This window comes from Ursus arctos, unplaced genomic scaffold (assembly GCF_023065955.2).
Source record: "Ursus arctos isolate Adak ecotype North America unplaced genomic scaffold, UrsArc2.0 scaffold_16, whole genome shotgun sequence".
NCBI lineage: Eukaryota > Metazoa > Chordata > Mammalia > Carnivora > Ursidae > Ursus > Ursus arctos.
In genome coordinates this window covers 25709576-25736325 of record NW_026622830.1, presented here as the reverse complement: position 1 = coordinate 25736325, position 26750 = coordinate 25709576, and the positions used below count along the sequence as shown (strand labels likewise).

Genomic DNA, 26750 nt, shown 5'->3' with positions numbered 1-26750 from the left:
CACTCTCTGCCCTGCACCCCAGCCTGGCTGCTTAATTCTTCCCAGAATCCCTACAGGGTCCTTGCAGTGAGAGAATATTCCGGAACCACAGCCCAGAGGGACCCTCGAGGTGCCCTAAGCTACCTGCCCTCCACATCTATTACAGAGGAGAAATGGAGGCCCAGAGAAAGCCAGGGACTTGCCCAAGATCGCACAGGAAGTTAGTGGCAGAGTTAGGCTTTTCCTGGAGCAGAGAGGTCGTTGGGTCCATCTTACTTTTGTCAGGAAGAGAACAGGTCACTGAGTACCAAGTTCACCCTCAGTATCTCTACCCACAGGAGACACTGTCCCCATTTTCAGGGTAGACTTCTGTCTCAGTTTTCTTGAACTGATCCCCCAGCTTATTGACTGGGCTCCCCAAACCTCTCCAGGACCACACACCCCTCATCACACCTCCCTGCACTGATAAACCATGTGCCTTGTAACTGTCACCCCGATTGGACAGCACAGACCTCCACCCCGCCCCCCCAGCAGGGGTTTGCCAACAGGGAAGGCTTTCTTGGTCCCCTCCTCTCATCTGTCCCACCGTTGTGTCTCCCCCAGATCTGCCTTATCCCCAGCCAGCTCCCTGCTACTCTGAGTCCCACAGAGGCGTGTTACCATAAGAGTTGGGGAAAGCAGAGCCCAGGGAGGACAAGACCTAATGAGGGCCAAGGGGGCTGGAAGTGTCTAGGGCAGCTCTTATCTGGCAGCCCGATGCCCTCCTAAGGGGCTAACGTGCCATAGGTCCTTCCCTTGGAGCTCACCTGGGCTTGGAGTTCACAGGAGCCACAGACAGTGAGGACGTTTTCCCAGACAGGAGTGTGTGGGTTGCAAGTTCAAATGCCTTCAGGTAATGAAGGAAAGGAGAGAGGAGCAAGTGCTAAACCGCAGGGGGTGGTGGGGACTCTGGGAAACGGGGGAATACCTGCCCCTGCCGCTAGGACCTAAAGCTCACATTTTTGAAAATCCCTGTGCTGGTCAAACTAATCTCAGATTTGGCCCATGGGCCACCAGCTTGAAATCTCTGGTTTAAAATGTTGAGAAGGTTCTAGGAAGCCATGCAGAATGTGATAACCCCTCTGGGGAAGTCAAGGACAGAGGCCCTGGCTCCCTCTGAGAATTTTTTAAACCCCTACCAACTGACCACTTGAGAGCTGTCCTTTCTTCCCCCTCATCTGAGAAGTGGACAGGGGAGGGAGACCTGGGCCTTCACAGGGTCCCTGCCTGGGGAACATCATCTGATAAGGGCTAGAGGCCCCTCCATGCCTGAAGGGGGCAATTTAGAGACTGGGGTCTTCTCCAGGGTTGGGGTCCCCTGTTAGGAGGAACCTGCATTGTGTGAAGGGCGAGTCCAGGGAGAGGATAAGGACTGAAAACTAAGACCCAGCTGCCCCCATCTCGCGCTGGCCCCCATCTCAAAGCTGGAGGTAGGGCCTCCAGGGGGAGGAGCTACACATTTCTATACTGATCTGCTTTGTGAGTTCTCATTGAAAGGGACGGAATGAGTGCCAAGCCACCTGGGCAACAGCGGGCATGGTGGCTGAGCGCCCTCTTCCCAACAAGACCCTGGATCTGGGGTGGGGCAAAGGGACTAGAACATGCCATTCTGGTTGGGAAGGGGCTAGAACATTCCTGGGTCCTTGGCTGCTACAGGTAGAGGCAAGAGGAGGAAGAGCAGGAAGCTGTGGAAGTGGGAAAGGAACGCGCCCCTTTCAGGAATGGCCTGGTTCCTGGAGGCAGAAAACTCCCCAGTGGGGAGAAGGCTGGTCCTCTAATGCCTGGCCTCATCCACGCTTCCGCGATCACAGCAAGGTGGGCGCTGCCCTCTCCCCAGCAATCCTGGCCTTTTTTTCTATGCACAATCATTGTAAGGGCACCCCCAGGCCAGGCTGAAGGGGTGGGGGCCCCGGGGCACCGGCAATAATCCCAGACTGGAAGGTAGCCTGAGACAAAAGCAGGGGACAAGGGCACTGGGGGGAAAAGGATATTCCTCCATCTCTCTCTCATCCAAATATCCCAGAACCCAAACCAGACATGTCTCCATTGGGCTAACCCACCAAACTTGGTAGGGGGAGGGAGGGTGCTCTCAGATAAACACAACCCCCAACCGACCACTTGGTTTTCCAAACTAGTAAAATAGCTAGAAAGGACCTGAATGATTCCCAAAGCCCCCTCTTAGAATTTTCACCCCTGAGGGTCCTATAGTTTGGGAGATTTTTCTTCCAAACAAGCCTCACTTCTTGAAGAATAATTAATCTTCCCACATTAAATTAACTCAAGCTGAGCTTCTGATCATAGATAAATGCTACCCAGGCCTCAAGTTAGCTTTCAGGGCTTGAGGGTGGGGGAATATTTGTATTATATTGAAGGGTTTAACATATAATTCTCAAGACCACTCGAGGGCCCCCATTCCTGCCTCCACTGATCCTTAGGGATCCCAAGGTGGGAATCTGGTTTACTCATCCAGCATCGTGTTTTCCTGAAGGGGATGGCCCAGAGGCAGCCAGCCCAAGGTCACTCGGCCAGTTGGTGGCAGGGTGGGACCGGAGCCCATGTCCTTCCGGGTCCCACCAGAACATTCCCAGCTGATGCTTCCACTTCCACTGTCTCCATCTCCAGGAACCACTAGCCATGATTGAGGGAATGATTTCCCTCCCTCAGCACAATTCCGGGTGATTCTCCCCTCCAGGTTCTTTCTTCCCTCCCTAATCGGCCCCCACCCTTGCCCACCTCTGTTTCCCATTCCTGGTTCCACCTTCTGGTATTTACTACATCTGTGCCATCCTTAGTAACCCCCCCCCCGCCGCCCCCACTCACCCCTCTGCGCTTCCCCCAGGAGGGGGAGGAGACCCCAAGCTGGGGTGTCTGTACTGAGACTCTTTTGTACACCACAAACTTTTTGTATATTTTTAATTTTGCTGCGACATGAGATATTAAAAGTCATTTCAGTACGTGCTGCTTGTGTCCTGTTGTTTTGGTTGTTCCTGGCCAGAGGAAGGCGAAGAGGAAGTAGGGAGAGGGAAGGAAGGAAGGACATCTTCTGCCACGATCCCTCCGTTCCCTCTGGCTCCCTACAGAGACAAAAGCATTAGGTTGGGAGAGGAAGAGGAGAGTACACAGAAATCCCTGTTGATTGGACAGAACTTCAATCAATCAACTGGAATGCCCCCCCCACCAAGGTTTTAGGGATTATCTCCAAACTCTTCATTTTACAAATGAGGGGAAAAAGAGATGCGGCTGGGGACAGACTCGCCTGGAGTCCCAGAATGAATCTGAGACAAAATCAGAACCCAGACTGAAGTTCCTAACGCCACTAAACCAAATATTTGTTGAGCACCTATTATGTGCCAGGCACCCTTCTAGGTACCCTGAACAAGAAAAATATAAAACAAGCATGGTCCCTGCCCTCATAGAGCTTACTTTCCAGTGAGTATTGCCCTTAAAGATCTCCCTGCCTGCAGGGTTTCCACCCTCTATCCAGTGGTTCTCAAACTTCAAAACGCACAGAATCATTGGGCATAGAGGGGGTTTGTTTTAAATGCAGGTTTCTATCTCCTGAAGGGAGGTGGAAAGAGCTTGCCCGGAAGTCTGCATTTTAAAGTTCTCCGGGGGATTCTGGTGCAAGGGGTTTGAGAACCTCACTTTGAGGACCACTGCTTTGATGCATCCTCATCCTCTTACAAATCTGATCATGACAGTTCCTTGCTTTAGATCCTCCATGGCTACCCAGGGCCTTCAGGGTAAAGATTGAAACCTTTGCGTGATGCTGACTTTTCACTACTGGGCCCCAAATACTTCTTGATCCTTATCTCCAACATTACCCCACCTGGCCCTCATAGCCTCCCCAAACCATTCAACCTCCCATTTTTGTAAGCCTCTCCTGGCTGCCACCCAACACCCTTTCTAACTAGACTCTCATGCAGGTGGAGCCCCATTTCCTGGGGTCCCCCATCCCAGTGCTCAGGGAATGTAGCCCCCATTTGGCCCCAGGAGGCAAGTCACAATTGGCCCAAGACAGTGGTTATCAAGATATGGTCCCTAGACCAGCATTACTGGAAATTTTGTTAGAAAGCTGATTCTCAGGCCCCACCCAGACCCGCCTAATCAGCTACCTGTGGGGTTGGGTAGAGAGCAACATGTTTTTATAAGTCTTTCAGGTGACTCTGATGCTCACTCAAGTTTGAGAACCACTGGTCCAAGATCATTCCCCTGACCTAGGATTGGTGGGGGCAGGGGCAATATGACTCAATTCTGTGAGGCAGAGACTGCTATGTGCTCCCCAGTATCCATGCTCCCTTTTGTCTATAGAGGGATTTTTAGCTGGGTCGGGTAGCCCCCTAGAATAGAAGACTACATTTCCCAGCCTCCTTTGCAGTTAGGTGGGGCCAAGGAAACCAGTTCTAGTCAGTGGGATGTGAGCCCTAGAATTTTGTTACTACTTACAGGTCATCCCTTTAAAGGGAGGGGTTGTGCTCTCCCGGCTGGGTTTACCCTTCCTATTGGCTGGACCATAGTTGTGTTGAAGGTGAGAACAAAATCCTAGTATGGCATAGCAACAAGATAGGAAGCCCCTGGTTCCCAGACCCAGCAGTCCCGGGTACGCTGCCCTGAACTGCTTAGGTGATAGAAGAGAGAAACTGCTATTATGTTTAAGCCACTGTTATTTGTGTCTTTGTTGCAGCCAAAATATATCCTGGCTAATACATCTGGCTCCTAGACTTCCTAAGGGAAGTCTTTTGAAGCATCTGTGGGACAGGTGTTCCTTCACAATAAAAAGACACACAAGAAGGGGAAATGCTTCAGCCGCATCAAGGGTCGATGGCATCAAAAGCAGGGTAATGACGAATGACATCACGTCTGTATTACTCCAAAAGCCGCTGCAGCCATCTGGCCAACCGTAGGAGTTTGTTAGGGCCGCCATAACAAAATACCACGGGCTGGGGGACTTAAAACAACAGAAACGTTCTTTTCTCACTGTCCCGGGGGCTAGGAGCCGAGATCAAGGTGTCAGCAGGGTTGGTTGGCTCCCTCGTTGGCTTGTAGGCGGCTGCCTTCTGGCTCTGTCCTTGTGTGGTGTTCCCTGTGTGTGTGTGTGTGTGTGTGTGTGTGTGTGTGTCCCTGGTATCTCTCTGTGTGTCCGATTTTCTCTTCTCAAGATACCAGTCAGATTCAATTAGAGCCCACTCTACAGCCTCATTTTAACTTAGTTACCACTTTAAAGGCCTTATTTCCAAAAACAGCCACATTCTGAAGTACTAGGTGTTAGGGTTTCAACATGTACATTTGGGGGGACATAATTCAGCCCATAACAGCAAAACAGTAGAAAATGTATGGAACTTGATGCCATTTGGGGCTGCCCGATTAGCCAGCCCTGAAATCACTGGTCTTTGGACTTCTTGTCTTGAGAGGTCGTATATTTCCCTTATTGTCAAAGCCCTTGGATTGGGCAGTCTCTTCTCTGCAGCCCAAAGCATCACAACCCAGGCACTGTGTGTTGGCTCTAGCTGTTTCCTCTGTCTCGAGTGACCTTCCTTCCATATGTCCTTCAAGGCTTGGCTTGAATATAACGGGCTTGGTGTATGGCTCCTGATCCTGCCTTCTCGAAACAAGTTGCTTGGCCTCAATCAGCATTTTTGTTTATGGGTTTTTCTCTCTAGCCGGATCAGGGTCAGCATATGCACTCTGCACCTGTTGCTACGTTCCCGCCTCCTGTCCCATGGCAGGCATTGGTAATCAATCCCTTTTTCATGCTGACAGTAGATATGGTTTTTATAATCTTCTACACAGAGCCCACGGCAGCCCCTGCCAATCCACTGGAGGTGGCTCGAAAGAGATGAATCCTATTTGCCACAACTGTTGAGTCTTGAGATCAAGGACTTCGTTTTTCTCATCTTTTTTGATTCGCAAGTTACTTTTTTAAGATTTTATTTTTAAGTAATTTCCACATCCAACGTGGGGCTTGAAACCACAACCCTGAGATCAAGAGTCATACACCCGCTGACTGAGACAGACAGGTGCCCCTAATTTTTTTTAATGTTTCAAGTTTTTATTTAAATTCTAGTTAGTTAACATATAATGTAATATTAGTTTCAGGAGTAGAATTTAGTGATTCATCACCTACGAATAACACCCAGTGCTCAACACAAGTGTCCTCCTTAATACCCATCACCCATTTAGCCCATCTCCCCCCCCCCACCTTCCCTCCAGCAACCCTCAGTTTGTTCCCCATAGTTAAGAGTCTCCTGGGGCGCCTGGGTGGCTCAGTCGGTTAAGCATCTGACTCTTGATTTCAGCTCAGGTCATGATCTCAGGGCTGTGGGTTGTAGGATTTAGCCCCTCATCTGGTTCTGCACTCAGTTGGGGGTGTGTGCTTGGGGTTCTCTCCCTCCCCCTCTGCCCCCCCAGGCCCCGCCCCCGTCTCGAGCATGCTCACTCTCTCTCTCAAATAAATAAATCTTTAAAAGAGTCTCTTATGGTTTGCCTCTCTCTCTTTCTTCTTTCCTGTATGTTCATCTCTTTTGTTTCTTAAATTCCACATATGAGTGAAATCATATGGTATTTGTCTTTCTCTGACTGACTTATCTCACTTAGCGTAATACCCTCTAGTTCCACCCACGCCATTGCAAAGAGTAAGTTTTTGTTCATTTTTATGGCTGAGTAATATTCCAGCGTGTGTTTGTGTGTGTGTGTGTGTGTGTGTGTGTGTGTATACATGCATATATGTACAACTTCTTCTTTATCCTCACAAGCCAATTTTAATAATCAATGTTACCATCATATATACTTCTATTCCCATTTAATCCCTGCAGCAGCCTTACGAGGCAAACATCATCATTAGCTTGCTTTTGACACATGAGACTCCGGGACTCTGAGAAATCATCTGCTCAAGGTCATACACATTTGAACCGATGTCCACCTGTCTCCACCTGCTTCCACTGACATTTACTAAGCACTTGACCTGTTTGTTCATGGCCCTGGGGTAGGCACTGCAGGTTATGCAAAGACAGATTGCGATTTCTAACAGCATTCAGAACACTTCTTGTCCTATTTAATATTCCCAGCAGTTCAGTGATACTGGAGTTAGTTCAGGAATAACAGAAGTCCTCATTTTACAGATAGGGATACTGAGGAATTTGGCACTTGCTCAAGGAATTAAGTGGGAGTTTTGGTGTCTGGGGCAGTCAGGAATTGGGTTGCACATCCTGGCTTCTTCCTGTTGGCTTGGCAGGCTGATGGAGCTCTCACTTCCTGCTGCTGGGAGGTGATGGCCAGACCCACCGGATACAGGGGAGCAGGAGGGAGCGGCTCTGTGAGCTAGCACTAAGCAGCCTGGACCATTTCCCCTCCCCCAGGGGGAGGGAAGGGGGAAGGCGAGTGGCTGGAGGCTCCAGTGGCCCCCACACCCAGAGGCAGTGGGGAGCTCTCTCCCACTCCAGTGGGCACTGACCTGGCACACATGTGCTTGCTTTCTCTTTCTTTCTTTCTTTCTTTCTTTCTTTCTTTCTTTCTTTCTTTCTTTCTTCCTACCTGTGCTTTCAGAAGAAACTTTCAGAACAATCCAATGCATTAGCCCCTGCACGTCACAATTTCCAACTGCTTTCTCATGCATAGTGCGAGGTCTTTCTCACCACACCTCTGACTACAGGGCAGGGCATTTGGGATTATTGTTCCCATTGGAAAGATGAGGAAGCTGAGGCCCAGAGACTGCCCTAGACCATATAGCAAATCAGCTCCAGAACTGGGGCTTCCAGAACCCAGGTGTCATGGCAAGGTGTGGATGGGTCCGTTGGAACCTTCACAGCTGTCCTGGGTGGGACATGCTGACCACACGGGCCCTAGAGATAAGGAACTAGGCTACAGATCCAGACTGGCCAGAAACCCCAGGTCCTCCTCTTATAAACTTGATGACTTCTTTGGGTCAGCCTCTGCAGTTGCGCCTGATTTTTCGATCTGTATAATAGGTATCATGATACCCCAGTGTTGTAAGGAAAAGGACAGATGAAATATGTAAAGTGCTCAGCAGAGAACCGCAAAGGGAAACTCGCCTCACTAATATTCTCCCAGGAAACAGTAAAACAGCGCAGGACACGCAGACACATAGATAGGTACATAGTTAATATTTACTGAACATTTCATATGTATCAGGAGTTCTTCTAAGTGCATTTAATCCAAGGTCACCATGAGGTCACACGGCTATTATAGATGGGGAGACAAGTGGATAAGGGACTTACCTAAGGTCATCACCCTAGTAAGTGACAAAATCAGGATTCAAACTCAGGCAGCTTATCCTGGAAGCCCATGAATACTGCCTCCCTTAATGGTAACAATTAATTTTTAAAATCCTGACTTGCTCGGACACAGGATTCTATAGGGTAGAAAGCATTTTCCTACCCACTCCGGCATTTATTTCTCCCCACAGCAGCCTGAGAGGGAGGCAGCGTTTATTCGTACTTCACGGGACGACTGGGCAACCGAGGCTGTGCAAGAGGGAACTGACTTGCCTTCCCAAGGTCACACAAGAAGGTCAGTGGCAGAAATAGGGTTGGAATTTGGGATTCTTGGACTCCAAATTGGGGGGCCCTTCCCCAGCCTTACCCAGTCCCCAAGTTCCCTCACCAGCAGGGCTTCTGGAGGGAGGCTTGAGGCATCTCCCCGGGTCAGCTGCTCTGGCTGGGCTGCCTTCCACTCTTAGCTACAGGGAACTGAGCCCGTGTCCTCCACCCGCCTCCAGCCCCCCACCTCTGCTCGCTATCAGACGGGAGCGGCAGGAACTCCGGGGCTGGTGGAGTTTCCGACCAGGCAGGAAAAAGAACAAAGGAACTGCGTGGGGGGAGAGGGTGAAGGGGATGGCCAGGAGGGTGACAAGAGTGGAGGGGACACTTCACCATGGAATATGAAGTCAAGAAAGGGAAAAAGGTAAGTGGGAGTTTGGGAGGGATGCAGGGGAGAGAAATGTCCCTGGAGCTGGTGAAGTGGGAGGCCTGGGGTGGGGGTGATGGGCAGTGAGTGGCATGGGTAGAGTCTTTCCTCTCATCTGAAAAGACCGTCCTTCCCAAACTTGGGCACTCAGACATTTGGGCTCAAGCTCCCTAACCTGTCTCCCCACTCTCAAGTGGCGTCTGCCATCCCTGGAAGAGACAGACAGACAGACGGGCACCTTCCAGGGAAACCCAGCCAGAGAGATTACTTTGGGAGATACTCCCAACCTGTTTCCACGTCTTTCCTGGGGGTTCTTCAGACTGAGAGACAGACACCTAACAGACCTGTTCCTCTGCTCCTTACCTCCCCAGACAGGAGGACCTCAGCCAGGGCAAATTCTGTGCTATAAGCTGCCTACCCAGGCACTTCTCCTCTGCTGGGTTCCAGCCTAGCCTGCCCCCTCCCCATCCTTATGCCAGGACAGCTCTGCTTCTGAGACCTCGGCCTGAGGGCCATCCCCCCCACCCCCTAGATCCTCACCCTTCCTTACAGTCAGAAGTGTTCTAGTCTGGTTACCTGGGCGCCTCACCTGGTTGTCTTTGCCATTCAGGGGGTCCCTCAGATTCCAACTCCCACCCCAGCCCTGTTCCTCTAAGAAACGTAGGTCAGGCTGGTCTGAAGGGCTCCCGTGTGAATCATGAGGGCTCAGAAGGGAGTCAAGACATAGTGTTTCTTCTCTCTGGGTTCATTCCTTCTCTAGATATACTGAGCACTTAAATGTGCCAAGCACGGTGGTTGGTACTGGTGATGATATAATGGTGAGCAAATTCAGACAAGGTCTCTGCTCCCTCCCTGGAGCTTGCAGTCTGGTGGGGAAGGCAACTCTTAATTTTTTTTTTTTTTAAAAGCAATGAATACAAAATTGCGTAAGAGACTCCATACACGGTGCTGGGATACAGAATATTAGGGGACCCAGCCCTAGCCTGGTCAGTGTGAGCTGAGATCTGATGCGTGGAAGGAAAGGGGGTAGGGAAGAGCATTTCAGGCAGAGAACAGCATGTGCAAAAGCTCCACAGTGGGAAGCAAAGGAGCAAGTAGGGAGGACTGAAAGATGGCCCTGTAGCTGGAGGGCAGGAGCGAGGGGCCGTGCGGGGTAAGATGAGGCTGGAGAGGTGGGCAGGGCTGGACCATTAGAGGCCACAGACAAAATGCTTACCTCTCCACTACACACACACACACACACACACACACACACACACACACACACACTCGCAGACACAGAGTAAAGTCCCAGCTCGGTAGCTGGCTTTCAGGCCTTCTGTGGCCCATTCATCTCATCATTCAGCCTCAACAGACCAGCCTCAGCCAGCCCCGGGGCTTTGCACGCGCAATGCCCTCCGCCTGGAATGCCCTTTCCCTGATCATTTGTTCTCATTTCTCAGAACTTCCAGATAATTCATCTAAGCTCCAAGATACTGGTCTTAGAATATGAGCAGGGCCTGTATCAGAATCACCTGGAGTGTTTGTTAAAACATAGATCACTGGGTCTCACCCCCAAGCTCTGATCCAGTATCTAGGATGGAATGGGAGAATGTGCATTTCTCCTAAGTTCCTCGGTGCTGCTGCTGACCCAGGAACCATACTCCCTGAGAACTGCTCTACTGTAACGCTCACACTTTGCAGTGAGATTTAGATTCCTCTGGGCTGCGCTGGAGCCCTGGAACTGGCTTCTTGAACCTTGCTGTAGGCCATTTTGTATGCAGGTGTCTGCTGGATTGTCCTTAAACATACTTACAACCATTTCTAATTTGGGGAAAGCGCAGAGGATAGGGTGACAAACACCTGCGCATTCACCACTCAGCCACATGGAATCTTAATATTTTTCTTACTTGCCCCAGCCTAGACTCACGCCTTCAGCCCGGGCCTGGGCCTTAGCCGGCCCTCCACATCACCTGAGTGTTGAGAATGGAGGTGTTGGAGCCAGACTGCACTAGTGGTTCGACTGCTACTAGCTGGTGACCTTATCAGCTAGTTCCTTCTCTGAGGCTTAGTTTCTCCATCTGTAAAATGGGATCACAGAGGTACTCCCTTTGCAGAGTCTATGAGAATTAAGTTAGGTACTATGTAAGGAAGTAAAATGCCGAATGTGGAAGTGCTCGATAAAGTTAGTTGCTGTTGTTACTGTTGTCCCCCCCCCCCGCCATCTCCCTGCCTCTCCCCCTCCCAGGGCTTTGTATCCCCCATCCGGAGGCTGGTGTTCCCCAAGGCTGGGCGCCGGGCTGCCTTTCGGACCAGTGTGAGCCGCCGGCCCCTGCACTCGATGCCCCTTTACCCCCCTGACTACCTCATCGACCCTCAGATTCTACTGTGTGACTATCTGGAGAAAGAGGTCAAGGTACGTGTGGGATGAGGAGAAGGGTGGGCAGAATCTTGGGATGAGGAGAAAAGGAGGCGTCTTTTCCTCAACTCTCTCAGGGCCCCTGGCTGGGTCTGAAAATGAAGCCGACAAACACAGATGAAAGGAGAGAAGTGTGCACATTTTATCCAATGTTTACACGTCCACGAGAGCCTTCACGAGAGATGGAGGACAAAAGAAGTGACCAGAGCAGGAAGCTTTTATATCTTTTAGACAAACAATAAATTTATGAAGAACTGACAAGGCAGAGGGGTTTGGGCTGGGGGAGTAAAAGGTGAAGAAATAACAAGGTTTGTCTAAACAGCCTTCTCGGCCCTAAATTCCCTGTGTCTGGTGAGAAGGAGGTCTCCCTCCAGGGACACAAGGGTATCTTTCAGGTGGGAGATTTATCTCCTGCTTTCAGGGAAGAGGGGTGGGGGTGGGGGAAGGTCAGAGTAACCTTCCTGCTTCTACCATTTTCTTCGACTCCTTCAAGCTTAACATATCCAGTGTGCCAAGGTGCCATATTTGGGGGTAGCGTGTTCTGGATCCCACGAGGAGCGACGGTACCTCTCCCTCACACGAAGCCCTCACCAGTCTGTCTACACAGGGGAGGCTCAGGGGAAAGAGACCCGGGCTCCTGCCAGCCTAGCTCCTGCCTTATGCTGCGGACCCTCAGCAAACGACCTCCACCGGCTCAGCCTCAGTGTTTCCATCTCAACATGGGGCTCAAAGCCTACCCCGAGGGGAGAGCAGATGGGAAAAGCCATACCCTCCTGTGAGGTTTCACCACAGTAATGTTGCTAATGGGGCAGTGGATAAGCTTGCTAAAGGAAGCCAGTTCAGTAAGCCAGAGAGGACCGAGCTCACTCAAGGGTTTTACTGTTTCGTGAGCACCATGAAGGAGGATCGGAGAATCCTCGCTACCCAAGGAAGATTGATTCGGGGGTGGGCGTGTTAGATTTGGCAAACACAGCCTGCCCAGTTAAATGTGAATTTCAGAAAAGCAATGAGTACTTGTTTAATATTAATATGTCCCCAATATTGTATGGGACTAAAAATACTTTTTAAAAAATTTAAAAAGTATTCACTGTTTATGTGAAATTCAAATTTAACTGGCATCTTGTATTTTACCTGGCAACCATATATGGAGGGTAATGCTAACCAATAAATCTACTTAAAAATTGGGGACTGAAATTTCGTAGAGAATAAAAGAAGAAAAAAGTTTGGTGGAATTCACCTAGAAGAACAAAACTAAAAATTAAAAAAACGTTTATTTCTTACATTAAATAACATTAAAGTTCGTGATAACATTAAGTTATAACTAAGAATGAATGAAGAATTATTGTATTGATTTGGGACATTATTTTTGGGGATCTGGCTTCTGTGTCCACCTTAATAGTTATTATCAGGTTATTATTAATTCAGTTATTTCTACCTCAGTCTATATACATTGGGTCAGTGTTATCCAAGGCTGGGTTATCCAAGGCTTTAAGGTGACCTCTCTGTGCCTTTCTCCCACCCCTACCTCCCATTTCCTGTCCAGTTCCTGGGCCACCTCACCTGGGTTACCTCCTCACTGAACCCCTCCAGTCGCGATGAGCTCCTGCAGCTGCTGGACACGGCCAGGGTGAGGCCCTGGGGAGGGTTAGGGCTCGGTCTTGTCCCCTTCTTCCTCTCCCACCCGAGGCCCTCGGGGACCCAAGAGTTCCGACCCACCCTGCAGCAGTTGAAGGAGCTGCCGCTGAAGACCACGGCGGAGCAGGACAGTATCCTGAGCCTGTCGGCCCGCTGCCTGCTGCTCACCTGGCGCGACAACGAGGAGCTAATCCTGCGTATCCCCACGCATGAGATCGCCGCCGCCTCCTACCTCCAGGACGACGCACTGCACCTGCTGGTGCTTAAGACCGGTACAGCGGGCAGGGCGGGGAGGCAAACCGGGAGAGAAAGGGCCCTCGCGTCTAGTTTTGGGAAAGGCGTGACGTGGAGTGGAGACGGGATGGGTTGCTGCGGGAGGATGGTGTGTGATGGAAAAGGCCTGACCACAGTACCCTGAGATTAAGGGCAGGCCATGGCCACATACGCAAGAAGACGCGGCCCAAGGTTGAGGTCGAGGTTGAAGGGTGGACGGCCTGGTCCACCAGCCTGAGGCCAGGTAGCGGGGCTGGGAAGGCTGGAGGAGCCCAAATTCTGGGACCTAAAGTTAAGGAGCTCGGGGACGTAGAGCCGGACCGCGGCGGGCTGAGAGCTCGGGCGAGGGGCGGAGTCTGATCTAGGGGCAGGGCCAGATGCCGGGGAGGCGGAGCTCCGGGCTGGGAGAGAAGGTCAGACCCCGAGCAGGACGAGGGTGGAGCCGAGGTCGGGGACTGGCCCCAAAAGCAAGGGCACCGCGGGGGCGGATCTGGCCTCAAGGCTTTGAAGGCAGAGGTGGGGCCAGGCGTCGCGGGTCCCCAACTGTCTGGGGCGGGGGTTCTGAGCCCGGATCTCCTGACCGCCATCCCGCCTCTCCTAGGTCTGGGCGTGGACCCGGTGCCAGCCGGCGTAGACGCCAGCCCCGGCGGCGCGGGGCGCGACCCGGGCCCGCCGGGCGCGGCGCCCGAGAAGCGGCGGGGGGGCACCACGGAGCGGCGCCACACCATCTGCAGCCTGGACTGGCGGATGGCGTGGGGCGGGGGCGCGGGCGCAGAGGCCCGGGCGGGGGGCGGCGGCGGCGGCAGCCTGGAGCGCCAGCGCGCCGGGGCGCGGGCGTCGGGCAGCTGGGAGCGGCGGCAGACGTTCAGCGGCAGCTGGGAGCGGCGGCACGCGGGCGGCGGCGGCGGCGCGGGCAAGCCGGGCGGCAGCTGGGAGCGCAGGCAGGCAGGCGGCGGCGGCGGCAGCTGGGAGCGGCGCCACCCGGGCTCCAACCCGCTCGACCCGCAGGACCCCAGCCCCGACGCCTACTGCAACCTTGTCATCCTGGCTGTGGCCAACAGGGTGAGCCCGAGGGCTCCCGGAGCTCCTGCGCCCTGCCTCCCGGGCGCGTCGGCGGGGGGAGGGGGCGGTGGGGCGGTGGAGGGCGTAGCTCTCCACCCCGCCCCGCCCCGTTCCTGGCGTCTACCCTGGCCTCTTTCCTTCTCCCTCCTGAGGCCCTACCTAGGACTTCAGGTACCACCTGTGTGCCCACGACGCCACAGGGCTTCTAATCTCCAGCTTGGACACCTCCCCCTTGCCATCCCAATGGGATGAAAACTCAAAATAGCCAAACAGACTTGATCCACCCCCTCCTCCAGCCCTGCTCCTTCTCCCACGCTGTCAGTGTCGCCACTACCACAGTAACAATCATGAGGACACTCATTACCAGCACGAATGGAATGCCAACCCTTGCCGGACAAGGAACCAGCATTAATACCTTTCACTCTCTCCCCAATCCCTAGAGGCAAACATTATAACCATCCTTATTCTATAGAGGAGGAAATTGAGACCCAGGGCTAAGTAACTTGTGGAAGGTCACACAGGAAGCGGGTGGTGGTGTCAACACTGGGCCCAGGAAGTGCAGAGCCCGCACTCTTGTTAACTATGGCAGTCAGCCAAGGCAGAAGCCTTCCATTCTTGCCTTCCTCCCCTCCCCCCATTCTCCATAGTCTTCCTTGCTTTTATTCATTTGACCATTTTTATTGAGCACCAGCTTCGTCCTAGGCATTGGGCTAAGTGCTATGGATGCAGAGATGAACAAGACATATTTGGTGCCCTCCCTTAGGGAGCTCACAATCCAGCAGACACCTTCAAGTCCTGAGCTGTCTAAACTTTTCCTCTGGCCCAGGGCCCCCCAACCCCTCCCCTCACCTGGTACACACCCAAGTGAACAAAGCAGTCTCGTGGCGTTTAAAACACTGAGAACTCCCCAAATTTTCTCTCTCAGCAAATATCCAGATACGTTTCTCCAATCAGCCTCTCCATTTGGTGGGCTAATGACCATCTCAAACCTAACACGTCCGAAGCCAAGCGCCCAATCTTTTCCCCCAAACCTGCTCCTCCCTTGGTCTCCCTGTCTTGATTAATGGCAGCTCTGACCTTCCCTCGTTCAGATCAAAACCTGGCATTGATTTGTGGCTCCTCTTGCTCTCACACAACACGCGTTCATTCTGTCAACAAATCCTGTTGGCCCTATTTTTAAAAATATATCCCAAACCTATGTACTTCTCCCATTCTCCACTGTCCCCACCCGGGTCCACGTCCCCTCTTCTATCATCCAGATCATGCACTTAGATCACAGGTTCAGCTCTTGCTTATAATCTGTTCCCCCCACAGTCAGAGCAGTCCTGTTAACACATAAGTCACATCATACCCCTGCTCAAAATCTTCCCGTGGCTCCCCATCTCACTCAGAGTAAGAGCTAATGTCCTTACAACTGCTTATAAGCCCACCTGCCTTATAGTGGTGGCTGAAGCCCATTTCCTCTCTGGACTCGTCTCTTTCTACATCCCCCTTTATGCACTTCACTCCAGCCAGACTGGTCTCCTTGTAGAGTGCAAGAGATCTGTGCATTCTGGATGGTTCACTCTGGTATCTCTGACACCTAAAACAGTGCCTGGCACATGATAAATATTGAATGAATGGACGAAGTGATGCATATTATATTAGTATACCTTGTGATGGGAACCAAGAAGAAAACAAACAGATTGCAGCGATAATGAGGGAAGAGACCCACTTTCCATTGAGAAAGTGAGTCTATGCCTTTCAAACTGAAATGTGAAGGGGAGGAAGGAGTCAGCAAGGTGAAGAGGCAGGAAAATGAATTCTGGGCAGAGGGAACAGTGTACCCTGTTTATCTCACTGGACTGTGAGGGCTTGAGGGTACAGACCTCGTCTAATTCACCCCTGAGACCCCAGAGTCTGGCCCAGTGCCTAAAATAGGACTAAATGAGAATTTGCAAAATGAGTAAATAAATAGAGTTGTTTTTCAGGAGTATCTGATTCTCTGGCCTCCTATCCAAGGCCTTGTGGTCCCAAGGAGGGCACAGGGGTTAGAGTTCAAAAACCTGAGTCCAAGGGTAACCCATGCTATGAACTTGCTGTGTGAGCTGGGCGAGTTACCTGGCCACTCTACGCCTCAGTGCTTTTAACTATAAAAGATGGATACTCTCTCCCGTGTGTGTTTTGTGGGGTTATTGTAAGGATCAATCCTGCCTCTCCTGGGTTACATTTTAACTTATACCCTGGGCTTTTTAGAGGCACAAAATAGGAAATGTACCATGGAGATGGTCTCATCAGTGATTGTCTTTCTGGGTCTTTTGCTTAAAGACATAAAGAGGTAAATCAGAAAGGCAAATTCCACTTCGAATTTGCAGTCTCGAAAAACTTTCACCCAAGATTTGAAACTCCGGCCTCCTATCAGAGACTGAAGTTTATGTATTTATCCTACTTCCATTTTTGCCCTGGGTGCCAGGAAGCTCATATCTAAATATGGCATCCAGTAGTAGGAACTACATGGAGCCTAAAATTTCCATACATGTAATTCTTCCTCCTCCTAGTAGGTATCAGGAGTCCTGGGTTCTCATCCTGGCTAATCACTTCACTTCTCTGAGCCTCAACTTCCTACCAGTAAATTTAACTACATTAGGGCTTATTCTATTCTATTCTATTCTATTCTATTCTATTCTATTCTATTCTATTTATAATTAGTCTCCACACCCGGCATGGAGCCCAACGTGGGGCTTGAACTCACGACTGTGAGATAGAGACCTGAGCTGAGATCAAGAGATGGACGGTAGGGGTGCCTGGGTGGCTCAGTCGGTTAAGCAGCTACCTTCGGCTTGGGTCATGATCCCTGGGTCCTGGGATCGAGCCCTGCGTTGGGCTCCTTGCTCAGTGGGGAGCCTGCTTCTCCCTCTCCCCCACTTGTGCTCTCTCTCTCGAATAAATGAATAAAATCTTAAAAAAAAAAAAAAGAGTTGGACGCTTAACCAACTGAGCCACCCAGATGTCCCTAGGGCTTATTTTAGATAAACTTCAGGAGGTCCTATGAGTCCCCCAGAAATTTGGGGTGCATTTTTCAGAGCAGAAGACTTAGAGTTGCTGCTGACTCTATTAAGGAGTTCAAGACCCAGAGGATAGCCACATAGTTTTGATGGGGAATGCCCTCCAAGTTGATTTAAAGGTGCCCACAGGTGCGTGTGTGGCCCTGCGAGCCTCCTCGCACTGTTTAAGGGAGGAGGGGTGTCCTGGGCACTGGAGAGGCCCTGAATGCTCTGTCCTCCTCCCTGGGCCAGGATGCCGCTGAGGAGTCCTGTGCCCTCATCTGTCAAGTCTTCCAGATCATCTACGGGGACCAGAGCATTGAGTGCGTGGACCGGGCCGGCTACCACTACACGTCCACGCCCGAGCGGCCATGGCTCTGCAGCCGCAGTGAGTACTGGAACTCTTGGCAACCCCCCTCCCGACGCCATGAGACATCCCAAAAGGCCAGGGAGGGGGGCTGCCCTAGGACTCAGGGCCAGTGAACGCCTTTAGGGGTCCTGGTCTCTACCACAATCACAGTGTCCCCCCCTATCCCCGCCGCCCTTAGTGGTTAAAATAAAATGTCAATTTTCACAATGACCTCAAACTTAGCTTCTTCACAGATGTTCTGATTGCCAGATTCAGAATGAGCCCCTCAAAGCTGAACTTTTTTCCCCGCTTTAGTTTTTGATGTCCTTGCTTTGCAGAATCCAAACACATACATTGTCTATTTACTGAGTTGTCTAGCTCCACTAGGAATCTAGGTCAAAACCAAGATTTCCAGACCCACCCTTGAATGCAGTCAAGGGCTAGAATGAGAATGAGACTAATAGAGGCATTTCTTGAGCACCAACTGTGTGGCAAGCACAGTACCAATGTGCCAAGTCTTATTTAATCCCCATGGCAACCTTGTCGGTCCTATCTGCCACTGTATCCCCTGTGCCTAGCACGGGACCAGGGACATCACAGATGCTCAACAAGTATTTTTTGAGTAGATGAAAGAACTCTCTGAAGCCTTATGATTCCAATTTTACAAATGAGGACATTAAGGCTCAGAGTAGTCAATAAATTGCTCAAGGTCACACAGCGAGTAAGTGGCAGAGTCGGGATCCAAACCCAGGTGTGCCTGATTTCTAAAGCTTCTATCGGCAGCAGCCTTACTCCCATGCTGCCTTCAAGGCCACTAAATGAATTTCCTCAGCCACAGCCCCCGCAATGTGATCCCTGGCTGCGTAACTCCAGCAACAGCGCTCCTTCCTCCCGGAGGCACTCTGATCCGTGGGAACCGTGGTTATTGGGAAGTTGGGATGGTTCATCAACTCTCAAAGGATGATGACTAAATTAATGAGAAAAGTCAACAAATATTTCAACAAATTCATTCTATTCAACAAAGATTTACTGAAGCGCCTGCTATCACCAAGGTATACGTGAGCAAAACCAGACGGGGCCGGGCTCTCACAAGGCTTGCCTTGTTGACGTAGGCCCATGGTATTAAATAGTTACCCAAATAAAATGTAGCCACACACGTACTCTGAGAACACAAACTGGGGAACCGGCCTCACCTGGGAAGTCAGGGGGGCTTCCTGAGGAAGTGACACTGAGTGAGCCAAGATCAGAAGGGTAAGGCTATTGGATTCAGAGAGGTAACAGGGCTAGGCAGAGAGCGGGTTCCCTGTAAAGGGTGCTTCTAACCTCTCAAGATTTAGGGTTCTTTCCCTCAAAGTTCTTTCTTTTTTCTTGCCTCAAACAGTTTTCAAAACATTCCCTCCCCTGTTCCCTCACCTGCTATTCCCAAGACCCCCACGAGGCAGGCAGGAAGGTGGTATTGTCCCAACCTTGGGGAAGTTGAGGGCCAGGAGAGAGGAAGTGAGTTGCCCAAGGCTGGCTGTGTGTGGGTGGTGGGGGTAGGAATCGTGGTCAAAATCTTCCAGCGGCGGCCTAATTTCACTCAGGGTCAAAGTGAACACCCTTACGGTTGCTTACAAGGCCATCCATGCTCTAGCCACCATCCCAAGCACAGGGAGGGGCTGAGGTTGGGGCCTCAGGGAGCTGGGGATGTCTGTCCCTGGCCCGCTGCCTCTAACAGCCTGTCTGTCTGCTGACCCCAGGTGAGAGCTGCCGCACGGATGGGACGTGCGCCTATGACGCCGACTTCAGCTGCTGCAGCTCCTTGTGGGTACCACCACCCTGCCCGCCCCCACCCCCGTGCCCCTGCAGAAACAGGGTCACTCTTCTGGGCATTCTTGAGCCCCCTGTGGGCAAGAGAGGGTGGAAGAAAATGACCCCGCCCCCTCGATTTGCGCTGACGCCCTGGGCCCTGAGGGAGGGGTAGGTAAACTGACTTCTCCCAGCTTCAGTGAGCGCAGAGGATCCAGACCCAGACTCCGAGAAGCCCAGGGGAGAGCCAGAACCCAGAATTCGGCCCATGTAGGCCTGCAGTTCTCTGCCTGTCATCCAGACATAGTGGCCTTCAGACTCCAAATCACAGCTAATGCCAACAAATAATTGTGGCTTACCCTAGTTTTAATTCCATGCCATAGAAAAGCCTAAAAAAGATAGAGCTTTAAACAAGATAGAGCTTCCCCCCCCCCCCCCCCCGCCCTTGTCTTTTACATAAAATAGACCAGGAGTTTATGGCCTTATGGTCAGCAGGGGTCCAGGTTTCTCTTCTTCCTCCCTCCCCAGCACTTGCTCCCTTCCTCTAAGTCACCTCATGGACCATGGATGATGGTCAACGCTGCAGTCATCGTGGCGGCCTGCCAGGGGCCTCAGTAGAGAGCCTCGCTGGGAGTACACCTGACACTTCTGCTTATGTCTCATTGGCCAGAACTTGGTCACGTGGCCACCACTAGCTGCCAGCAAGGCTGGGAAGGGCAGTGTTAACAAACTCACCTGGGAACATTGTCCAGGGTTCTGTTTAGTGTGATCAACCCTCCCCCCAGCCCCAGAATTGAGGGGGTTCCCAGGACATGAGAATTTCAGTACTAACACCAGGGAAGTCCCAGGCAAACTGGGACAAGTCGGTCATGCCGGTTCTGTTACTAACGCCTTAGGCTTGACAGGTAGCGATCTCTGCCGGTAATATACACCTTACCTTTTTTTCCTCTTTGGTGGCAATATATTCGCCTTCTTAATGCTGTGTGGTCTTGGGCCAGTCCGTAAACCACCTGCTATCTGCTGGAGAGATGGCAATCATGGTCATGATGAATTTTTGAGCTTGCTGTGTACCTAGGGCTGTTCTATAAAGCACTTCATTTTTTTAAAAAAGTAAACTCTACCCTCAATGTGGGGCTTGAAATCACAACCCCAAGATCAAAGTCATATGCTCTACCAACTGAGCCAGCCCGGTGCCCCCAAGTGCTTCCTTTTTTTTTTAATTTATTTTTTTTAAAGATTTAATTTATTTATTTGACGCAGAGAGAGAGAGCACAAGCAGGGGGAGCAGTAGAGGGAGAGGGAGAAACAGGCTCCCCACTGAGCAGAGAGCCCGATGTGGGGCTCGATCCCAGGACTCCAGGATCATGACCTGAGCAGAAGGCAGGCTCTTAACTAACTGAGCCACCCAGGTGCCCCACGCTTCATTTTTAAAAAAATCAACATAGCAATATTACAGTGGTTATTGTTTATTTATTGCCTATAGTCCATAACTCTAAGTGCTGTACAAATAGACTCCTCTAATTTTTATGACATCAATTTTTGTCATCCCATTTTACAGATGGAGAAACTAAGGAATAGAGAAGCTAAGCAGCTTGCCCAGGGTCAAGCAGATAGTAAGTTGTGGGCCTGAGATTTGAATCTGAGCAGGCAAGCTCCAGGTCCACATCCCTTAAACACTATGCTACACTGCTTTTCTGTAGCCAATAACGCAAGATGGTTCTGGAACAATTTAGAAACCAGGAGGCAGGTTGACTTTTTTTTAGAGAGAGAGAGAGCAGGGGGAGGGGCAGAGGGAGAGAGAATCATTTATTTTTAAAAAGATTTTATTTATTCATTTTGAGAGAGAGAGAGAGGGAGGGAGCACACAGGCACAAGCAGGGGGAGGGGCAGAGGCAGAGAGAGAGAGAGAATCCCAAGCAGACTCCACGCTGAGCCCCATGTGGGGCTCCATCCCACAACTGTGAGATCACGACCCGAGCTGAAATCAAGAGTCGGATGCTTAACAGACTGAGCCACTCAGGCGCCCCAGGTTGACTGTTCATTAAGCGAGATTTCTTGAGTACCCGTCATGCGCCAGAGACTGTCCTGTGTGGTAGGGTTACAGTGGGGAACAAGACAAGGACGAGACCTGTGCTTGACACAGAGCAGGTAGTTAACAAATGAAGAAACCGAGGTCCCTGCTCTTGCGTGGTTTACGGCAAGCACGGTTATAGTGTCTAGCACAGGAGACGATGAAATAATAGAAATAAGTGTTTAATAGTGTTTAATAGAAATAAGCGTTAATGATAAGCACGAAAGAGAATAAGCACCTCAGGGTACGAGAGAGAGACCAAGGGAGCCTGCCTCATCCGGGGAGCCAGGAGGGCCTCGCAGAGCTGATGACACTTGAACTGAGACCCAGAGGTGGAAAAGGGAAGAGCGCCGAGGGGCAGACAGTGCAAGCGTTCTGAGCGGGATGAAACTTGGTGGATTTGAGGAGCAGCCAAGAGGCCGCCGTGGACATTGATGGGATCTGGAAAGGCCTCGCATGCCATGGTTACACTTATGGGTTTGTGACCACATCTGTCAGAGGATTTAACCCAGTCATTGGGAGAGGGGGTCAGGGAAGACTTTGTCAAGAAGGTGACATTTAAGCTCCAATGATGAGTGAGAGTTAGTTGACCAAAAGATAAGGGGGAGAGAGCCATTCCAGGCAGAGGGAACAGCATGTGCAAAGGCCCGGAGGTAAAGAGGTATTTGGAGCATGCAGAACAAGGGTGCGATGAGGCATTAGAGGCAGCCAGGGCCAGATAATGTGGGGCCTTGGAGGCCAAAATGGGATCGAGGATGAGGCCTCAGGCCCAGAGCATCGGCAGCTGTGCCTTCTCACGTCCACCTGCTGTGGGGAGAGGGGCTGGAGGGAGGTGAGTGAGCCCACCCCCTTTCTGCCTGTCTCTGCAGCAATGGCTCCCAGGATACATTTGAAGCGTGTTATAGTGGCACGTCCACACCCTCTTTCCATGGCTCCCACTGCAGCGGCAGTGACCACAGCGGCCTGGGCCTCGAGCAGTTGCAAGATTACATGGTCACGGTGAGCTGGGGCCGGCAGTGTGAACAACACAAGCAAAGGCCTGGAGGCTGGAGAAAGCACGGGGAGTGTTTCAGGAATCGTGAATAATCCTGACGTAACTGAAGCAGACGTTGAAGATCAGGGTGGGACACGATGTTAGGAAAGTAAACTGAGGCCAGCTTGCGAAGGCCTTAACTCATGTCAGCTAGCATTAATCGAGTGTTTGCTGTATACCAGGTACTGTTCTATGCACTTGTATGCATTTATTTGAATCCTCCCAATGACCAAAATGGGAGGTGCCAGCATTATCCTCACTATATATAAGAAAAGCAAGGGTCAAGGAGGTTGTCACCTACCCAAGATCACAGAGCTGATCGACCAAGCGACCAGGATTTGAACTCAGGCAGCCTGAGTCCACATCCCATGCTAAGACGCAGTCCAGAGGGACGAGATGCCCCCCAGGAGGCCATGGGAGGGTTTCAAGGGAAGTCTTGGCCAAATATACCCTTACGGAGGGCTCTGGGTCTTTGAGACAAAGGTTGGGTGGGGATTGCTCTCCGGGACTGATCTTGGATGTTGTCCCTGCAGTTGCGGAGTAAACTGGGGCCCCCTGAGATCCAGCAGTTCGCAATGCTGCTGCGGGAGTACCGGCTGGGGCTGCCTATCCAGGACTACTGCGCGGGCCTGCTGAAGCTCTATGGAGACCGGCGCAAGTTCCTCCTCCTTGGTGAGCCCCTTGCCGCCCCCCCCAAGCTCAGCCAAGGCCCCAACATGGTCCATGATGTCCCCAATCAGGTATCAGGCTACAGGTGCTCACTGCTATTCTTCAGCCTGCAATAAAGCCAAGATCGTGAAATCCATGGTGCGTTTGAGGAGCTAGGTGTAGAGCAGAGGAGGGACTTGCTTGCAGTCACGGCGCATGAGAAGAGAGCCCTAGTATAACCACGCACCTTCACAGCAAAGCTGGGTGAGGGAATGATTCTCCCCGTTTACCGCACGGGGCAACTGAGGCTCACAGAGGCTAAGGAACTTGTCCGAGGTCACACAGCTGGTAAGGAAGGCTAATAATAGCACAAGGAATAGGACAAGGTAGAACCTTATTGCCCCCGTATTGCAGATGAGGAAACTGAGGCTCCCCGTATTGCAGGTGAGGAAGCAGAGTACTGAAGTCGCATAGCTAGTGAGTAGGGATGAAAGCAAACGAAGCTGACTTGTCTGGGACACTCAGTGTGTGCTAAGCACCTCCTCACATCCCTGCCGGGAGAACTGGTGCAATTATCTCAGTTTTACAGGCAAGGAAAGTAAGGCTCGGAGTAGCTATTTAATGAGGGTCACACAAGTCATAAATGGGACTATAACCGTTACAATAATAGCAACAAGCTAACCTGTAGTGAGCATTTACTCTGTGCCGAGCATTAGGTCATTATTCTCTGGCACAGAGCCGAGGAACTTGTGCAAGACCACACACCGGCCAGCGGCGGGGTGGGGATCTTAACGCAGATCTCTGGAGAAGGTGGTTCCAAGGTGGGAGGGGTAGGGCCCGCCCCCGAGGAGTCCCCCTGCCTGTCGGCCCCGCAGGGATGCGGCCCTTCATCCCGGACCAGGACATCGGCTACTTCGAGGGCTTCCTGGAGGGCGTGGGCATCCGCGAGGGCGGCATCCTCACCGACAGCTTCGGCCGTATCAAGCGCAGCATGAGCTCCACGTCGGCGTCTGCGGTGCGCAGCTACGACGGCGCGGCCCAGCGGCCCGAGGCGCAGGCCTTCCACCGGCTGCTGGCCGACATCACACACGACATCGAGGCCCTGGCCCCCGACGACGACGAAAGCACAGACGAGGAGGCCCGGGACTCCCCGGGCGGGGGCGACACGGCGGAGGACAACTACCTGTAGCCGCAGCCCCTGTGGACAGCGGGAACGCACCCGCACTGCCGCCTGCATCTCACTAGCTCCTGCCTGTGGCTCCCCGGGCCCAGGAACCCCCTCGCCACAGACGCGGGCCTGCACTCCCCCACGGGATCCGTCCCTGCCCTCGGGGCCGCAGTCCCTGCAATACCGAGAATGTCCTGCAGGGGGCGGGGCTCTAAAGTTGCGAGCAGCCGCCTGAGGCTCAGCGGGCCCCTCCGCCAGACCCCGAAGGGCAGCGCCGTACTTTGTCCCACTAGCCCCAGGCGCGGCCCCAGGACAACTCGCCTTTCCCGCGACTTCCGCAGCTTTCTGAGTCCAGGGAGGGATGAGGGGTGGGCTCCACCTGCTGGCCGACTGAGAAAAGATTTCCCAGAGCCCACCGACGGCTGTTCCTCCTATTTTACAGTTTGAGAAACTGAGGTTCAAAGAAGGGGAAGGAACTTGAGGGAATCTCCTGTTTCTCCTCAAACTAGCACTCTAAACGGCAGGGTCGCCCCTCCGCTGCTGGCAGGAATTGGGTCCTGTGAAATACAGGTTTTTCCCTACCGGCAGTTGAGTCAGAAGTAGGTGATGGGGGTCCCGGTCCTGGCCCTAAGACTGAACACGTTGCTTGTTCAGATCTTGAATTTGGAGCCAGACAGACCTAGGGCTCCTGTCCGGTTAGCGTTCTCACCTCTTGGTGACTTCCATTCCCTCAGGTCGGATGCGATGGGCCCCTCCCACTTCGCAGGGTGGTTCTGGGGACTAACAAAAGTCGAGACCTCAGTGTTGGGTCCAGCACATGATAGGCACCCAATAAAAGCTGTTCCCTTCCACGTCGAACACTTTCGGACTTGGTCGCCAGTCTTGCCTGGGAGCAGTGGGGTGGGAACTGAGGTGGGGGTGGGCTGTAAGAAGACCCTTGAGGGAAGTGTGTGAAGAGGAAATAGGACTTGTTCCTCACGGCTCTGTTGCACCCTGGCTCTGGGCTCAAGCCCCAAATGAAAAGTCCCCAAGACTCTGCAGGCTGCCATCACGGGAGTCCGGGGTAGTTGAAGAAACCTGGTGGCAGGGTTGGCGAGGTAGAGAAGTCAGCGTAAGGACAACATTCAACGCGGCCTGCGTAAAGGCTTGGAGGCTAAAGGGAATGAGCCCTGAGAGGAGGCCAGAGACTCACACAGAACTGCAAAAATGTATTTGTAAAACTTTACAGAGCCTTCCATGGCCAGACACATGGTACTTACCGTGAGGTAGGTACAATTATCACCAATTTTAAAGTAATATTATTATTACGGCTTCGGGTCCAGAGTTCCATGATTTATCCTCAGTCCGTGGCAAACGGCCATCCCATATAATTAGTCCTTCAAGGCCCTCTGATGTTTTATTTTCTTTATTTCACCCCTCTAGCCAAGCATTGCCCACACGGCTTCCCCTCCCCACTGTGTGCACTCACCCTATGTCCCTGATCTATGTCCCTGAACATAAAATACACAGCGCTTTGCGCGTGCGTTGACGCGACATGAATGGTGTTGGGTAAAGATCTCGTTCTGTTGCTTTCTTTTCTCACTCCATCATATGGTTTTTAAGTTCGACCCATGCTGCTGTGAGAAAATCAAATTGCTGCGAAGCATTCCAAGCTGAGCATGCGTGGTTTTATTTATCCACCCCCACCCCCCAGTGTTGGACACCCAGGTGGCTTCCAACTTCCTCTCATTACAAACAACACTGTGGTGAACACCTTTGAACATGACCCTATGGGCCTCTGTGAAAATTTCTTTGGACCCTACACCCGAGTGGAATTAGTAGATTGCATATGTGTTTTCAATGTCACTAAATTCTATTAGTGGCATGTGAAAGATGCTTGTCTCCCCACATTTTCATTAGCTTTTACATTAGCTGACTGTAATTTTTGCCTGTAGTTTGGGGGTAAGGTGGCATCTCATTGTTTGAATTTCTCTGATAATATGAGATTCGGCATCTTCTATATTTGTCAGGCGGGCTTCCCCTTCAGTGAACTGCCCCTTCATGGCTTGTGCCCATTATCTCTTGGGTTTCCTATCTTTTTCTTGTCAATTTGCAGAAGTAGCTTGTAAATTTTAGATATTAATATCTTTTTGGGTGTTGATGTTCCCAATATTGTCCCCAATATGTTGCTCAGGTGGGGTTTGTCTATGGCAGTGGTTCTCAAACTTTACCATGCACCAGAATCTTCTGTAAGGCTTGTTAAAGCACAGATTGCTGAGCCCCACCCCAGAGTTTCTGACTCAATAGAGCAGGGCTGGGACCCGAGATTCTGCATTTCTAACAAGTACTCAGGTGATGCTGATGGTCCAGGGAGCACCCTTTG

General features: G+C 51.7%; 2 protein-coding genes across 2 annotated transcripts; both read left to right on the top strand.

The window, feature by feature from the left end:
- Positions 1–8848: 8848 nt before the first annotated feature.
- Positions 8849–25704, top strand: LOC113258470 (cerebral cavernous malformations 2 protein-like). Its single transcript, XM_048222363.2, has 8 exons — positions 8849–8937; positions 11168–11335; positions 12882–12965; positions 13062–13245; positions 13848–14308; positions 17584–17719; positions 22409–22538; positions 23106–25704. Exons 1-8 carry the CDS (start codon positions 8908–8910, stop codon positions 23206–23208), a joined length of 1296 nt encoding a protein of 431 aa, XP_048078320.1. The 5' UTR covers positions 8849–8907; the 3' UTR covers positions 23209–25704.
- Positions 24098–25704, top strand: LOC130543779 (cerebral cavernous malformations 2 protein-like). Its single transcript, XM_057312602.1, has one exon. The coding sequence runs from the start codon at positions 24098–24100 to the stop codon at positions 24407–24409; it is 312 nt and encodes a 103-aa protein (XP_057168585.1). The 3' UTR covers positions 24410–25704.
- Positions 25705–26750: the final 1046 nt, after the last annotated feature.

What these genes read in the sequence shown, in the direction of transcription:
- LOC113258470 (XM_048222363.2), top strand. Translation starts at nt 8,908, where the DNA reads ATGGAATATGAAGTCAAGAAAGGGAAAAAG. An exon ending in GCCATGGCTCTGCAGCCGCA is followed by an intron (nt 17,720 to 22,408) that starts GTGAGTACTGGA and finishes CTGTCTCTGCAG; the next exon opens with CAATGGCTCCCAGGATACAT. An exon ending in TGCAAGATTACATGGTCACG is followed by an intron (nt 22,539 to 23,105) that starts GTGAGCTGGGGC and finishes TTGTCCCTGCAG; the next exon opens with TTGCGGAGTAAACTGGGGCC.
- LOC130543779 (XM_057312602.1), top strand. Translation starts at nt 24,098, where the DNA reads ATGCGGCCCTTCATCCCGGACCAGGACATCGGCTACTTCGAGGGCTTC.